General features: G+C 41.3%; 2 protein-coding genes across 2 annotated transcripts; both read left to right on the top strand.

The window, feature by feature from the left end:
• Positions 1-5,518: 5,518 nt before the first annotated feature.
• LOC108075485 (uncharacterized) lies at positions 5,519-6,103 on the top strand. Its single transcript, XM_017167939.2, has 3 exons — positions 5,519-5,720; positions 5,792-5,920; positions 5,979-6,103. The coding sequence occupies exons 1-3, from the start codon at positions 5,529-5,531 to the stop codon at positions 6,030-6,032; spliced, it is 375 nt and encodes a 124-aa protein (XP_017023428.1). The 5' UTR covers positions 5,519-5,528; the 3' UTR covers positions 6,033-6,103.
• Positions 6,104-14,535: 8,432 nt separating this feature from the next.
• Positions 14,536-15,693, top strand: Prx3 (Peroxiredoxin 3). The gene is made up of 4 exons (XM_017168107.3): positions 14,536-14,701; positions 14,813-14,879; positions 14,942-15,083; positions 15,143-15,693. The coding sequence occupies exons 1-4, from the start codon at positions 14,669-14,671 to the stop codon at positions 15,603-15,605; spliced, it is 705 nt and encodes a 234-aa protein (XP_017023596.1). The 5' UTR covers positions 14,536-14,668; the 3' UTR covers positions 15,606-15,693.
• Positions 15,694-15,738: the final 45 nt, after the last annotated feature.

Below are 15,738 nucleotides of genomic sequence, written 5' to 3'. Positions count from 1 at the left end.
GTTTGATCAACGTTTCGCATTTAAATTCAAATGCGACTGTTAACGGACGCACAAGTCCTCCGACAGAGTCCTGTGTCCTTTGGGCCTGTGTAAGTGTGTGTGTGTGTGTGTGTGTGTGCTTGTTTGAGTGAGTGTGTGCGGGAAAGCGATCGTTTAGTATTTTTATTGTTTCAGCCTCTGGATTTTTAACCCCCGGTCTCGTGTCCGGAGAGCGTGAAACTGAAACTGAGACTGAGGTGGTTGGTTGGCAGCTCTGCAAATTCTTTTGGTCTTTGCGCTAAATGGTTTTCCACAAACACACACACTTACCTGTTTTCCTACCCCTCCTGGGAGGGTGTGTCCCATTCTTTCTCTCTGGCCAGCTCTCACTCTCTCTATCTCTCTTACGGTTGTTTCCCTCCCTTTCTGGCCTGAGCGAAGCACTCACTCTATTCCATTCCATTTGCAGTTTGAAATTTCTTTTCGTTTATTTCGACAATTGCACTGCAACCACATCGACAGACACTTTTTTTAGATTCCAAGATTCTTTTTTCCTTTTCTTGTGGGGGAAGGGGTGGTGTCCTTTGGGTGGGTTTTCCCGCCCAGAATGGGAAACACTTGGCATGTGGAACACGGCTAAAGTGGGGGCGCACTCGGCTCGGTTCGAAAATCGAGTCGACTCGAGTCGAATCGCTCGGCTTGGGTCCATTGAAATGCCAATATAAAATCAATCAATTGCCACCTAAGAGGGGTCAAGTGTTGCTCTGTGGCGCCATTGAAATTTTCCAGCCAGCCAGATGCAAACTTTTTCGACCAGAAAAGTGTTGGCGAATATGTAGCAATTGATTGCAACTTTTGCGGCTGTCTGAGCGGATGAGAAACGATTTGCAAAGGTTAGGTTTGAAAAGGTCGGAATGAAAGGATTATCAAGGAAATTGAATATGGATCGTTGAAATTGAGAAAGAATATATCAAAGGAGAGCCTTGGTGAAAAAAACAATAAATTATTTAAATATTTATTCTGTAAAATTATATATAAACTATGGTAAGAGTAAAATCTTTAAATATTTAAATATCTAAGGTGTATCGTGATCTAAAGGATATGAAAATTAAACTTAAACTTAAACTTAAATGCAATTCAAAATTAAGCTAATACTAGGTTGCTTAAAATATTACTAGGGGTTTTAAAACCCTTGAAAAAGTGTCTAAAAGTATGCAGAGAAAATTTCTAAGGTTGTCAAATTATTTAGCATAATTTTGGACACATTTTTTTGGGTTTTAAATAATCAGAAATACGTTTCCAAAACTTTTAAATAATCAAGATATCATTGCATACTTTTAGGCAGCACAACTATTGTTTTGAAAACTCCAAGAATTTATATACATATTGTATCACAAGATTAATAGATGTACAGCAGTACAGTTCAGAAACCTTTAACTAATAAATTAAATTTGTAATTGAAGAATAAATATAAACTACAACCTATCTTTCCTGCATCTTTGCCATTACTCCAAGCGATTTCCTCACTCTCTATTCTCGGTTCTCTCCTTTTCCAAACATGTTCCATTCCACCTTGTTCCATTCGCCAAAGAGAAATCCTCCCCTAAGCGCCAAGACAGGCGGCCATTTTTGCCAAGGAGCTCTGCAAAAGCTTTGCAGACCAAGAGAGCGAGAGAGTCTGACAGAGAGAGAGAGAGATGGAGAGAGCGAGAGAAGTGAGAGAGAGGGCAAATTGAATTTTTAAATGCTTTCGCTTTTTACGAGACAACCACGAGGCATTCAAAGAGTGTTGCAAACGATTTGCCCGAAACAAAACAAACATTATGCGAGTCAATTACCCGTTGAGAGAGAGACGGCGACACCGGCCGCGAGTGAGATAGCGCTAGAGAGCGAGCTCTCCTTGCTGTGGGGGCGTGGCCAGAGCGGGGCCAATGGGGTGGCTGCTCCTCAGCCGCCGGAGAACGCTTTCCAGCGACGGCAAAGACCGGAGGAGGCTAAAAGTAAAAAAAAAGAGGAAAACAAATAACGGACAAACATTTGCAGCTCAGACAGCGACGCCAAAATATGCGTAGAAATTCATGCGCAATTACATTTATCCTGTTTAGAAGATTGCTTTTGCCAAAGTGCGTCTCCAAGTGCTGAGGGCAACCCCCTTCCGTTTCGCACACCCTATTCTCCACCACCCCGAGCCTCCTCCGGGGAGGTGTAGCCATCACCTGCGTCCGTAACACATTTTCCCGCAATTTCCCAACGTGCTTTGCTTGCTTTTGATTCGTTTTCGTGTAAGACTTTAGACTGGGATTGGGGACTGTAAAAATGTCCTGGCGAGGGTTGAGGAGAGGGTATGGGTATTATTTAAAGGCAGAATGAAGCGGGAAATCTGGGGGAAATACGGTTCAAAAATAGTGACGCCTAGGCGCTGTCCCACATTCATTTCGATCCCATTTCACAAATGGAAAGTGCGATTTTCCTATTATACCTCCCAATGATTTCATTTCGGAAAGCTAAAGACCTGAATTTTGTAGTTAATATCCTTAGCAACCAATTGTGAATTAAGTTTCTATTATTTTGTAAAATATTTAGAGAGATTCATATTCCTAAATATATTATAATAGCTTTAAGAATATAAGTGATTTATAAAAAATATAATTTCCTTATTAAATAACGTTTTAAAAGCAACTTTAAAGATAACACTCGGCTGGACCTGTTTCTTCCGTGTATAAAAGGATAAAGTGGATACGAATGGGTTGCTAGGAAGAAGGAAATAGGGAAAAGCCATTAATCTCAATGCCTGACCGCTGCTGGCCAAGGCGAGCCACAAAAATTCGGAAAAGCTCTTTTGCTGGGGAACATTTAAAAGAAATAACAAACTGTTCAACTGTCGGACAAAACGATTTCTACAACAAATTGCACTGCAATAAAAGAGCTAAGAGAGCTAAGGCTGCAATGGGGAAGAGAGGGGGCCAAAGAGACGGGGAGAGAGAGAGAGGTCCTGCAGAGAGGTCCAGAAAGGGGGAGATGAGATGGAAAGGGGGTCTAATTGACGTACGAGCAAAGTGGGAGTTGCAATTTTCATTGACTCCACTTTAGCTTGCACACACACACACATTCGTGCCTGCAAACTTTGCATGACGAGCGAGAGAGATGGATAGGAAGAGAAAGAGAGGGCAATGGCCACAGAGAAAGAGAGGGAAGCTAAGCCGAGCTTGCTCGACTTAACTGCAATTAATTTGGCAATTGAAGTTACTCACACAAAAACTAACATTATTCCGGCAAGGGGTAGAGACAGGAGGCATATCCTATCTGCTCCATTTCAATTTCGGAATTTTGCCGGAATTTCGATTTTGCAACTCACACAAACTCCGGCACATTAGGCAAGTGGGCAAGGCCTTTGTTAGTTGGCTCTGTGTAGCATTTTGTATAATAGGCAGAAAGCATGGCAAAACAATAACCGTGGAGTGGACATGCCATGATCTGAATAGAACCAAATGGAATGGTTAAAAGCAAATGGAGTTGTAGTCCTTAGTCCACGCCACCCCGTCAACGCTGCGTACACTGGGGGAAAAGTCTGCTCACTAAATGTAAAACAGTTTTCTTTTTCTAGGAATACAAATTAGTATTATCAGTGGATTTGAATTGAATAAAAAGAGTACCACATTATGATATGATTTAAATAGATAAGGACTTTTTTAAGGAGTTTGGTACTGTTTCACTACATTTTGTTATAGATTTATTATTTTTAATATATTTATATTTTGCTTATACAATAAGCACATATAATCATATATTTTTGAAAAAAAGTAAATGGTAAACACGATTTTAAAAGAATATTTCTTTTCTAATTTATCTCTTTTTTTTTGACAGTGTACCCTAGCATAGCTATGCTGACCACCCATCACATCATTATCATCTTTTCGGCTATTTGCGGCTATTAGTCAGCTAAATTTGTGTGACGCGCTTTTCCTTCGCTTTTGGGGGCTTGGCTTTTGTCTTCTTTTAGAATGCAAACAATGGCGGGATAGAAAGCTAGGGAGAGCTCACGCAAACCCCAAAAAAAACCCATCGATCCACCCGCCACACTTACACACACACACACACACATCCCGAAGTGCCGAAGAGGCCGCCCCAAACCACTCCAAAAGCGGACTAAAAACGTACCCATCCAACCCCACAGTGCTCGTAAATAACGCTCTAGACTTTGATTTAAATAAATTGTATTGCGAACGGTAATATTTTATGATTTTAACAGTTCAACAATTTCCGTTTCCGCTTACGTTTACATTCCGATTTCCTTACGCATTACCTACCCTCGACTATCTGCATTTCATTTTTTTTTTTTTTTTTTTTTGGAAAAAAAAAATAATGAAATTTTATTTGACTAGTGCACTGTTACCTAGATATTTGGCAACTAAACCTAATTGGAAGTTAATTCTATGTTTACAATGCTTTGTTATGGAGGAGTATTAAGTTAAGTTATGTTTACATAATTTGAAATGATTTTCATTTCATGAAAAACTTTTCCTACTGATGGATTTATCCTTTTCAGTTCCATTGATTGAGTGTCAAGCGTAGGTGCATACGCTTAAAGGGATTAACAACTCAAACTTAATATTTAGTTTTATGTATTTACATTTATTATATGCAAATCGTTCTTTAAGTTGCCTTTGATTATTGAAAGTGGTATTAACCTATTTGTTTTGGCTTTAACAATAAGCAAAAACTTTGAAACCCCATTCTCATTGTAATCAAAACACCAAAGAACAGTATGGATCTGCTCGTATTTCCCATTAAGCCGACAAGTGGAACCCACAGGAGCTCGAAGCATTTACGGTTTAATTTTAAGCAATTATTTTGTATTATTCACAATCAAGAGACCGTTATCGAGCCAACCGGACCAACCGACCGACCGACCGAACAACAGGCACCGCCAACCGTATAAAATTACCAATTTCCAGCGGCATCCTTGAAATTGCCAGCAAGTATACCGGCAGAGAGATGGAGGAATACAGCAATGGAAGGATAGAACGAGCCAGCTACGATTGTTGTACGATTCGAATCCTTTCCGCCATCAATCCTCGGGAAATTCAATGGCCAAGGAGCGGCCTTCGCCTGATGGACGGCACATGAATCCGATACGTCTGTGTGGGCAGCGCAGCGTTGCGAAATTGACAGCTAAATTATTGGTTTAATTTTTTCATCCCCATTGAGCAGAGGGTGTACCAAAAAAACAAAATAAAGTGTCTGAATTACAGTTCAATAATTATTACTTAAAATAAGTAAACGTTTCAAAGAGAGTTTGTGTGCATATAAAATCTATAGCTAATAAATACAGCTCTAAAATATAAATGTAAATAAGGTTTTTCTAATAGCTGCTGGAATTCTGCGGAATAATCATTTAAAAATTCGCAGAACTCTCAAAAAATCTGTGACAAATATTCATTTGCTCATTGAAAAGGTCAACGGACATCGCTTATCGCTTAAGCCCCGAATGGCTATAAAAACATCGCAGAGCTCTCAGACCGTATCAGTCAACACTCGAACCTTGCAGAATGGCATCACAGTGGAAAGTTGCTCTTCTTCTGACTATCTCAGCTTTACTGGGAATCGCCCAAGCATCGATCACTTGCGAATCAGATAGAGAATACAAGTGTGTTGATAAGAAAGACTGCCAAACTTTGATAGATTATCGCTCAATTGGAGCCGGATGTCCATCCAAACAAGTTTGCTGCCGGATCAACGAAGTAAGTGCAAAAGACCTGTGTTTTGATAACAGTTTTAATAATTTCAATTAAATTTTGTTTTATTTAAACAGATACAACAATATTGCGGAAGAAACAATGAAAACGTCTGTGTCGAGGAGAATGTGTGCGGATCAAAAGTAGAGTTACGTTCGCTCGGTCCACAATGTCCCGATGATTTGATATGCTGCGCTGTTGAAACTGTGAGTTCATGACGCAATGATACGTATTTATTTTAATTTAATTATTGTGAATTCACAGGATAATGACCTCAGCGTTATGGACCCCGAGCCGCCCAGGCGAAAAGGAAAATGATTTAATTTGCAGTCATCCTATTAATATTTTAGTCTGCAAATAAGAAAAACATGGAGTTTAAAACATTTCGGACTCTTTAATATATTATTATTATCATTTAAATAAAATATTAACAATTGCAATTGCACTTTATGCCTATTACTTGTAACATTAACATATTTCAGGCAGCTTTTAGAAATTACTTCAAAAAGGCTGTACGAAAAATCCATTTTAAAAGAGTGGTCAAATCTTTGGTAAAATGTTTATAAATTGTAAATTAAACATTGATTAAAACATTACCAAGATTCAACTCTTCCCAAAATATCACTTATACGCCACGTCTGCTACTTCCTAAATTTGCATAATTCAGCCATCTTGCGGCTGCTCCAAGTATCGAATTCAGCCAATTTTTAGACCGATGTGCATGGCAAACCCTTCTCGGAAACCTTTGTTATTTCGCAATTGAATGCTTTGCCGGCAAAAGGATCGCAAAGGATCCACTTGAAAGACGATCGGGGATTAATGCGATTAACTTACAGTTGATTTCAGCAGAAGGAAAACGGAATAAAGCCGAGCCCGCTGAATGAATGGCCGCGAGTCAGCGAGGTGGAGAGGGGAAAAGTAAAAGTTTCAAATTTAACGGGAGATCCCTGTGTCGGCACACAGACAATGGCAGCGGCAAACATGGCGAAAATCGCGCTAAAGTCCTTAATTTCGCTAGGATGCGCACGCACAACGGACACCCGAACAACAAACACACACAAACCGCCGCGCCGACAGACAAAGGGGACAAATAGAGGCTAAGACTTAATTATTTTATAAGACGACGAGCGGGGCGACTCAGCGGGCGGCCGACCGCCCAGAGTGCTTCATGTGTCCTGGCGGCATTAGAAGGAGGCAGGACCGTTGCGGTTTCTGCCGTGCAGCTCAATTGGCCCTCAAAGGCGGCGGCCAGTCACTTGCTCCGTCCGCCCCCGCTCGTTCCCGGTCAAGGGGAAATATCAATTTGTCGCCACATCATAAAAAGCATCGCAATAAAATTACCAACCCCACGCAAATACAGCCCACAGAGGGGCGCGCCGCCCGTCTATCTCTTTGCCAAATCCCACATTCAATTTCGCACTGCTTTGTGCGCAAAATCCCCAATGGTATCAGCACGAAGTCCTGCTGCACTGAGCCAAAATACATCCAAGTTATCTTAAATTGATCTGAGATGCCATTAAAAATGTCTTGGAGGTTTGGAAATCCGAAATGTTAAATAGAGTTGGGTCATTCTCGTGGCTTCGAAACATGGTATAAACACATTTATGTGTAAAATGTATATATTGTACATATACATATATTGAAATTCTGTTTATTAATAATTAACCAACAATATGATGACACGTTTTATAAATGGCTAAGCTTTGGGTCATTTGGGAGATCTTCTAAATGATTAAAAATACCAGCGAATCAAAAAAATCGTACAAAAATGTTTTGAAAATGTTTGATTTAAATGATTCAGAATATTATTTTGTAGTTTTATTAGTTGTTCTTAAAAAAAAATCGAAACAATTTCTAAGAACTTTCAAGCTATCAGTGAGGCCAATAATTTGCCTGTACATAAATAATTTTGATTTATGTTGAAAAGATTTGAGAGGATGCCCGCGATACACAGTTTGCTGCGAGTCCAGCTATATAAGAGCAAAAGACATACATAAATAAATAACAATAATTATAATTTAAAAAATTAAACAGGTAGATAGTAATACTTCCTTTCCCCCGTTGGCGAGTTGGGGATTCAAAGGGAAAAGATTTCTGTCTTATGTGCCAGGATCGTCAATAAAACAAGAAACAAATGATTTTCCACATCAGTTAGTTTGTTGTAATTTGAATTTCGTAAGTTTAGATCGTGTATTGCCGGACCACTAATAATACTTGTTGCTTTCATTTTCATGGGGATCACAATTACACGAGAGACAATTAGTTCCTTTCAAGAAATAATGTTTAAAACCTTAATAAATGCTTATTCTTTAAACAAACCCGAATATATGTTGCTGATTTTCTCTCAGTGTACCCCTAACCACCCACCACAAAGCCGCAACGAAGAAGCACAAGAACAAAGCCACGCAAAAGCAAGACAGCAGCACAAAAAAGAAAAAAGAAAACGGGGGAAACAAAGATAAAACGGAAATCACATCGTAAATGGCAAATGCAACGTATTTTATGACGCGCCGTTTTGATGGCGCAAAAGTGCTACCCATCTAGAGCCAGCTCCGCATTCAGACCCACCCACCTCCTCCACCTCCGGAGCCATTCTCCGCCAATTTTACCCACAGAAACCATGGCTCATAGAGCTGGCCCTGGATGATAGTGATGCCATTGGCTCTGTGTGTGTCTGTGGGTGTGTGGGTTCGGCCCAAAGTAAGCTGAACAATAATAAGAGACAAGCAAAATAATAAAATAAATAACGAAGAACAATTCAATTATTTTTCGGGCGAATGTTAAAAGCCAACGCAATCACAGCACAAAGGAAGGAGTCGTCGAAGGAGCGATGCCCAAAAAGGGCTCTTTGGACTTGGCTAATGATGATGCATTATGGCTGGATTTGTGTGGGGTTATTGCCACCAAAGAAGCCAGGAGTTAAAATAGTTAAAGGATATTATTATAAAACAGGAAATGAATAGGGAAACAACCAAAAGGTAGTCTACTTCATTTAATAATACCCCAAATATTTACATCTACTATTAATCCAGATCTTATTGTTACATTCCTCACAACTCCTAATGATACTGTTTCCCAGTATCAGTCCTCGGTCTGTGCGATCCTATCCAATTATCGGGCAAATCTCAAACCGAGCACAGCTGGACGTACCGAGGTTTCCATATCAAAAAAATATAGAGAAATATGGAAAAGTTTTAATTGAGAGTCTCCGGGACAAACAAAGGCGGAGCATGTAAATGCAATTTAATTGTAATCCAATTTGTTGCCAACACAACGGAGCAGCCAGACGCACAGAACGAAGGTAGCGAAAACGGTAGCAGTGATATATACCTGGGATATCGGCATTAGATCGGCTTAAGATATGCGCGATTGCTGCACCCTTCCCTTCCCAACCTTCCCGGATATTTTCTGCCCTTCGGTCCGACTTTTCCCAACCTTCCCCGCATTTGCATTGGCAGGCACTTTCCCAAAGCAGGCCAGATTTATTATTGCAATTAAAATGGTCGAGAACGGGACTCGACTTCGATCCTGAGTCGCTCGGCGCCAGTCTGAGCCAAACTCAAGCGGATCGAGCTGAGATTCCGGCAATTATGTGATCAACTTTAGTTAGCTGCCGATGGATATAGCCAGATATAGTCTAGCTCCCCGGCCAAGTGAACAGTTTAGGGCGTGTGGCCTGTTGGCCCAACACATGGCAAACTGTTCACTTGGCCCGAGAGGATCGAGAAAATGAAATTAAATTAATATGCCCATAGTTTATGAAACGCTTATTGTTCGTTACCCTAAGGGCAGCTGCCCGTGAGATTTTTATCAATCAGAAAGCATACTGCACGGCTTGAAATCAGGCGTAAAATTAATGGCAAACAACGCGGAAATCAAAGTGGTTGAGTGCCTCACAACACGTGCGCGGCCTCTGAATGTCAGGGATACCTTCAATACAGAGAGGGAAATCGATGATATATTATAATTTAATAAATAATATACATAACATATAATTGTTAACTAAATAAAATAGGATTAGACAGTGTCCAAGTGTAAGAGAAACCACGAGATATGCGACTTCTTGGTTGATTTTTATTTATATTAATTTAAATTGCATAAACTATTTATGAAGATATTTTTAATCATAATGAATAATATTTATATATTCCTACTTGACTTAATTTGATAGGAAAATTGGCTTAATTGAATTAATTCTCCCCGTGTAACCGGGGTAACTACAAAGTTGAAACAAGGTATTTACACACTTTATGGTTTCTGACAGGCCGTGATTCCCGGCTCCTGTTCCGCCTCTCACATGCAAATGCCAGCGTGTAGCCTCACCGCCATTAAAGCGAGTCCAAGCCCGAGATCCGGATGCCCCGGCAGAGAGTAGTTTCAATGGTACACGTTTTCACCCCTTCCTGGAGTCGTCCCCGCCTTGTTAATAGAGTTGCTCAAGTGTAGTCGAGTGGCATATGCTCGTCCAGAAGGGTTCTCCGGGCGAAGCTTGGGTGTGCGTATGCGTGTGCGTGTCTGGCTTTTGTTACGTCACACAGGATTAGGCATAATGAAGTGTTTTAATGCGTTTAGGCACACAAACACACAGGAGGAGCACACGAACCTGGCCGAGCTACTTCAGAGTGTAATTAAATTGTAAACATTTTACGGTTTGATATACTTCAATTATAATAACCGATTTTTATGGGAGTGCTGAGAACAGGGAATAAGTTGGTGAATATGAAATTGATGTTCCCATAAGAACTATGTTATTTACTATCCCTTTTACAAGCCAAAGCATAAGCTAAGATGAAAAGTGATGGGAAAATAACTCTTTAAAAAAAGTAATCAACCCTTTTCCGTTAATATTTTGCTTTAATAATTTATAAAAATGTGGTTGTTGATTTAACTAATTTTTCTTATATTTATTTTCAATTAATTGCTAACAAAACAGCCTTATTATTCGTCATACTCCTCCAACCGTTGTCTAAAATTTTCCACTTGTTTTCCCAGTCTTTGATTTTTGGCACCTTAATTCATTTGAAATTTGATTTTTATTTATTTTCGGACACACTCGTTGGGAATTGCGGCACCAGCGAACGAGGAGAGTGTGAGTGGGAAAAACCATTAAAGAAATTACATGCTGTTTGACGGCAGGTCCTGTTCACAGGATGGATGGACGAGTGTCGAGGGTGCTGGGATCGAAGCTGAAACAGCAGATGGGGTAAATGCAATCGCATTGATGTTTAAAAAGCGACGACTATGGGCGCTTAAATGTCTGAAACTGGGCGTTAACATACGTACCCCCGCTTGTGGAGGAGGCGGTGGCGTGGCCTGTCTGGGCGGCAGGCAGGCCAGCGCCAGGGCCGGGGCGCTCGTTTTGTGGGTTGAAAAACATCAAAGTGATTGAATTGTTGCGATTGCTTTGAAAATCAGCAAAAGCGTGCCAAGGGGCGGGGCTATAATTTGTATATGTAAATTAAATTACAATTTTCTATTGCAAAGTGAGGTAACTTTTGATTACAGCTTGAGTTAAGTGAGACACCTTAATAAGATGTAAGCGATAAAGTTATAGGATAGCATAATTATGCTTTTATTAACGGATTACTTCGTACTAAAAATTTAATTTTACAAGGGGATCTCCCTAAGAAAATATTTGTAAGAAAATGCTGCTAGGAGCATGTTGAACAACACGCATTTATGTTGCACAAGTTCAACATGCAACACATTTTATTATAGATGCCAGTTTATCAGGAAAATAAAATATAATATGGGGAACATGTCCCTATAAGGCCTTTTTATTGGAAACCTATTCATTAACAATTTTTAGAAATTTGTGTAACACTTCAAATACTCTTTAAAATCAATCTTTATTTATGAAAAATAGTATTTCGTCTTTGATTTGATTTCCATATTAAAATCAAAGTCCAGGTATTGTGACTATTACAATTTCCCAAATGCATTTTAGCTGTTTGCCCTCTCCGCATCGATGACACATAATTTTCCATTGCAATAAATACATATTAACTGGGTCGAAAGGCACTGCTCCGGGACTTCCAGCTGTGTGCTGTGTGCTTCGCTCTTGTTTACCAACAATTGCCATTAAAATTTAAATCACAGCAATTATTATTAATGGTCCGGAGTCGGGAGCTTTTTATAAATGTATTCAAATTGTTGCAATAACAAAAATACCACAGCTACTTACCAATGACAGAGAAATCAATGGCAGTCATTTTAACGCCATTTTAATGCATTTCACTTGGCTGCCCAGGAGTGGATGCGATAGAAGCTATCCTGGCTAATTCCGTTTTATTTTGATATTTAAATTAAACAACATTTATAGAATTTTAAGAAATAAACAAGTAAATCCCTTTCCATTTCTAAGCCAAAGCAGGTGTGAAGAAGGGCCTCCTTTGGCGGAACCGAACTCTCACGGCTGTAATGCAATGCCTTTGTGTCCTTTTTCTGCTTGCGCACTTTCTTAATTAACTGGCGGCAAGCATCTCGAATTTCCAAACACAAAAGTGTTAAAAAAGAACATCAGAGCGGCAAATGGCAAGGCGATAAAGATGGCGAAGGACACAGATACAGATATAGCAGCTATAGGAGTACGGGAGCTGCTACCGATACGAATCACATTAGCTAGATTTGCATCAGGATTACGCGTTGCCCCGAACAGGAGAACCAGCACTCGGCATCCTCACCTCGATGCTCCAGATCCGAGACTCGAGAGGCCCTAAGCCCCGGCATTGTGACAATTGTCACAAATCAAGATCCTCCGAATCTGGGCCAGCACCAGCACTCGAGATGCTAACAAAAACCTAAGCAGATTTGTGCTAATATGACGGCATCTGGGCCACAATGAAAGCGCAAGGAGATGGGCTCTAGGGATCCGGCAAGGAGCGGTGCGTGTGAATGTCGTCAACGCCTTCAGAGAATCCCCGAGAATCCGCCCGAAACTCCTCGGCCCCGAGATCCTGCGAGTGCGGCACACGAGCGATGCTGCCTCAAGTGCTCAAGTGTTTGTTTAAATTATGTAAATCTGCGCAAATCCTGCGGGCGGGCCAGGCAAGCAGCGGATTGAAAGCGATACATATACGGCTACCGGCTACCGGGTCTGGACCCTAGCAGACAAAGCGACGTGCACTTTTAATTGGTAAAAGTAGTCCAACTGTCTGGGAATTAGTGCAGGGCCACGGATTTGCCAAGCGTGCGCGCGGGGAGTTCCTGGAAATCCGTGGAATACACACAAAAACACCCACACACACTTTTCGGGGACCTCAGCGAGCTGCCGACCGTAATTACTTAGCGCGCTGCCTTTTAACGCACCCCACGACCCCAGCGCCCAGTCGCCAACTCATAAACAAGTTAACGACCGAATACACTAAACGAAAATCTTGATATTTTAGGTAAAGCATTACTGAAAAATAAATATGAAAATTCTTAAGTTAAACCAGGAAATGTATGTAAAAATAAAGCCCAGAAAGGAGTATTTAGGCATACATTTTGTAGCTTAAAAAAGGACTTACGCGTTTTTATATTATTTAAAATTTATTAATATGAATACAAATTTTATTTTCAAGTGTGAATTTGGGGAATGGCAATGGCCATAAGGACGGACAGCCACTTGGAGATCGTAATTTGCGCCAAATTACAGATGAAAAGCAGCGAAAATTGTAAAAAGCGTGCAGGCCATGGAAGGGCGAGAGGTATGCCACCCCCGTCAGGGGGATGCAAAAAGTTGGGGGAGGAACCGAGCGTAATTGCAAACATGGGAATTGACTAATTGCGGGAAAGTAAGAGAGTCGAGCGCCATTGGCGGACCATCAACAGAACGGAGCAGAGCAAAACAGAGCCGAGGCTGGAAAAATCCCCGTTGAGATCAGAGAGATGGCAATGGATATGGAAATAGCAATGGCAATGGGCCAGGAGAACTAAGTGTGTGGGCGTTCCGCCATCCGTCAGATGTTTTGCCAACATATCCGTGCAAATATGCAAAAATATTTGTTTGCCCCTGCATGCCACACATATCTTGCGCCATTGTTCATTGTTCCGATTCTCGATCCGAATGCGGCGGCATCTCGCAGGATACAAAAGTATCTAGATCGGGGCATTGTAGCCTGGCAATGGGACAAAACCTCAACCAAAACGAAACGAAAGGAAGCCCTCCTTGAAGAGGGCCAGGGTCCCGTAGTTCAAGAGGGATCTGAGCCGCTTTCGGGCATTTAGTGGATTAACGAGCGGCGAACAAAACACATGTAGTGCAAATAGTTGGACGGGTAAGCAGCTCATTACCATTGTGTGGCGTGTGCAGTGCGTGGTAAATATTTTGCTACACTTTCCATTATCCGCGACGGTATGAGGATACTCATTTCCCCCAGTGGACAATGGACAAAGCAGGACATTGCGCTGAGCTGCAAAGAAATGGGCTTATAAACGATATAAAGGGGAGGTGTTTCTTTTTATAACAGAGTTTGCATGTGAGGAAAGGGAAGCTGGATGATAGCTCCAGTCATCCAGTATGTAATTAAACTAAACTTATGTGATTAAACCATCACTTTTTTAACCATTATTCGGGATTTAGTAATATAAAATCATCTAATTTGTATTCCTGGGACATCCAAAGTATAACATCTTAGGCTTTCAATTTAATCAAATCAAATTTTAATACTTCTAAGAAAGTCACAATTATTTTTAAATTTTCCGCCAATAACTTATCGATAACTCTACGTAACGTAATGAAAACCTTACGCAAGGTTAGGCGTTGCCAGACTATTCCCTCAAAAGCAACCAAAGCTGCCGCTTTTAGAAAATATATCGATATATTCATACGGATTTTGGAAAATTCTCGGTACTGGTCTCACTGTCAGTTTTGTTTTTACTTTTTAGATTGTTAAAAAATTCAGCCGGCTCCGCGAATCCGGACTTAAAAAGCCCTTATCAGTACGTAATAATTAAGATTGCAAAATAACAAGATGTCTTTCGTGGGACGCACACTTTTGCGCAACGTAAGTTGGTCAATGAGCCGTATATTTTTCGAAAACATGCCACGGCGATTACGTAATTTGTTGAAACCGCCTTCGGATATTGAATTAATTTCGTTTTAATATGCCTTGCAGGTGCCGCTGCTTGGCAAGGGCATTTTGCGCCAGCAGAAACAGCTTGCCGCCCGACTCCTGCATCAGAGTGAGTTACACATATTTTAGACATTTCCAACGAACTAACTGAATCCTAATCTCTTCTTCCAGCGGCTCCCCTGGCTGCGGTTCGTGTCCAGCAGCCGGCACCCGATTTCAAGGGTCTGGCCGTGGTGGGCAACAACTTCCAGGAGGTGAAACTGGAGGACTACAGGGGCAAGTACCTGGTGCTGTTCTTCTACCCACTCGATTTGTATGTCTGCACCATCCTGTGTTGGCTTGTCCACTGACCTATGCTTCCATCCTCCACAGCACATTCGTTTGCCCCACGGAAATCGTTGCATTTAGCGAGCGGATCAAGGAGTTCCACGACATCAATACCGAGGTTTTGGGCGTGTCCGTGGACTCACATTTCAGCCACCTGACCTGGTGCAATGTGGACCGCAAGAACGGCGGTGTTGGCCAGCTCAAGTATCCGCTCCTCTCCGATTTGACCAAGAAGATCTCCGCCGACTACGATGTGCTGCTGGATAAGGAGGGTATCTCGCTGCGTGGCACCTTCATCATCGATCCCAATGGTATCCTGCGCCAGTACTCCATTAACGACCTGCCCGTTGGCCGTTCCGTTGATGAGGTACTGCGTCTCATCAAGGCCTTCCAATTTGTCGAACAGCACGGAGAGGTGTGCCCGGCCAACTGGAACCCCAAGACGAACCCGGCCACCATCAAGCCCGATGTGGAGGAGTCCAAGAAGTACTTCACCAAGCACGGCTAAGAGATCGTTTGATACCTTCTAAACGCGCCTGAAGAAACATTCACCACAAACAAAAGACTCCCAGCTAATAAAGAGGAAAATTATTCTAGTTGCAAGTTTAACAAATTAATCTTAGGAAGGGGTGACTATTAAT

This window comes from Drosophila kikkawai, chromosome 3R, assembly GCF_030179895.1.
Source record: "Drosophila kikkawai strain 14028-0561.14 chromosome 3R, DkikHiC1v2, whole genome shotgun sequence".
NCBI classification, from domain to species: domain Eukaryota; kingdom Metazoa; phylum Arthropoda; class Insecta; order Diptera; family Drosophilidae; genus Drosophila; species Drosophila kikkawai.
This window is presented reverse-complemented; position numbering and strand designations above follow the sequence as displayed.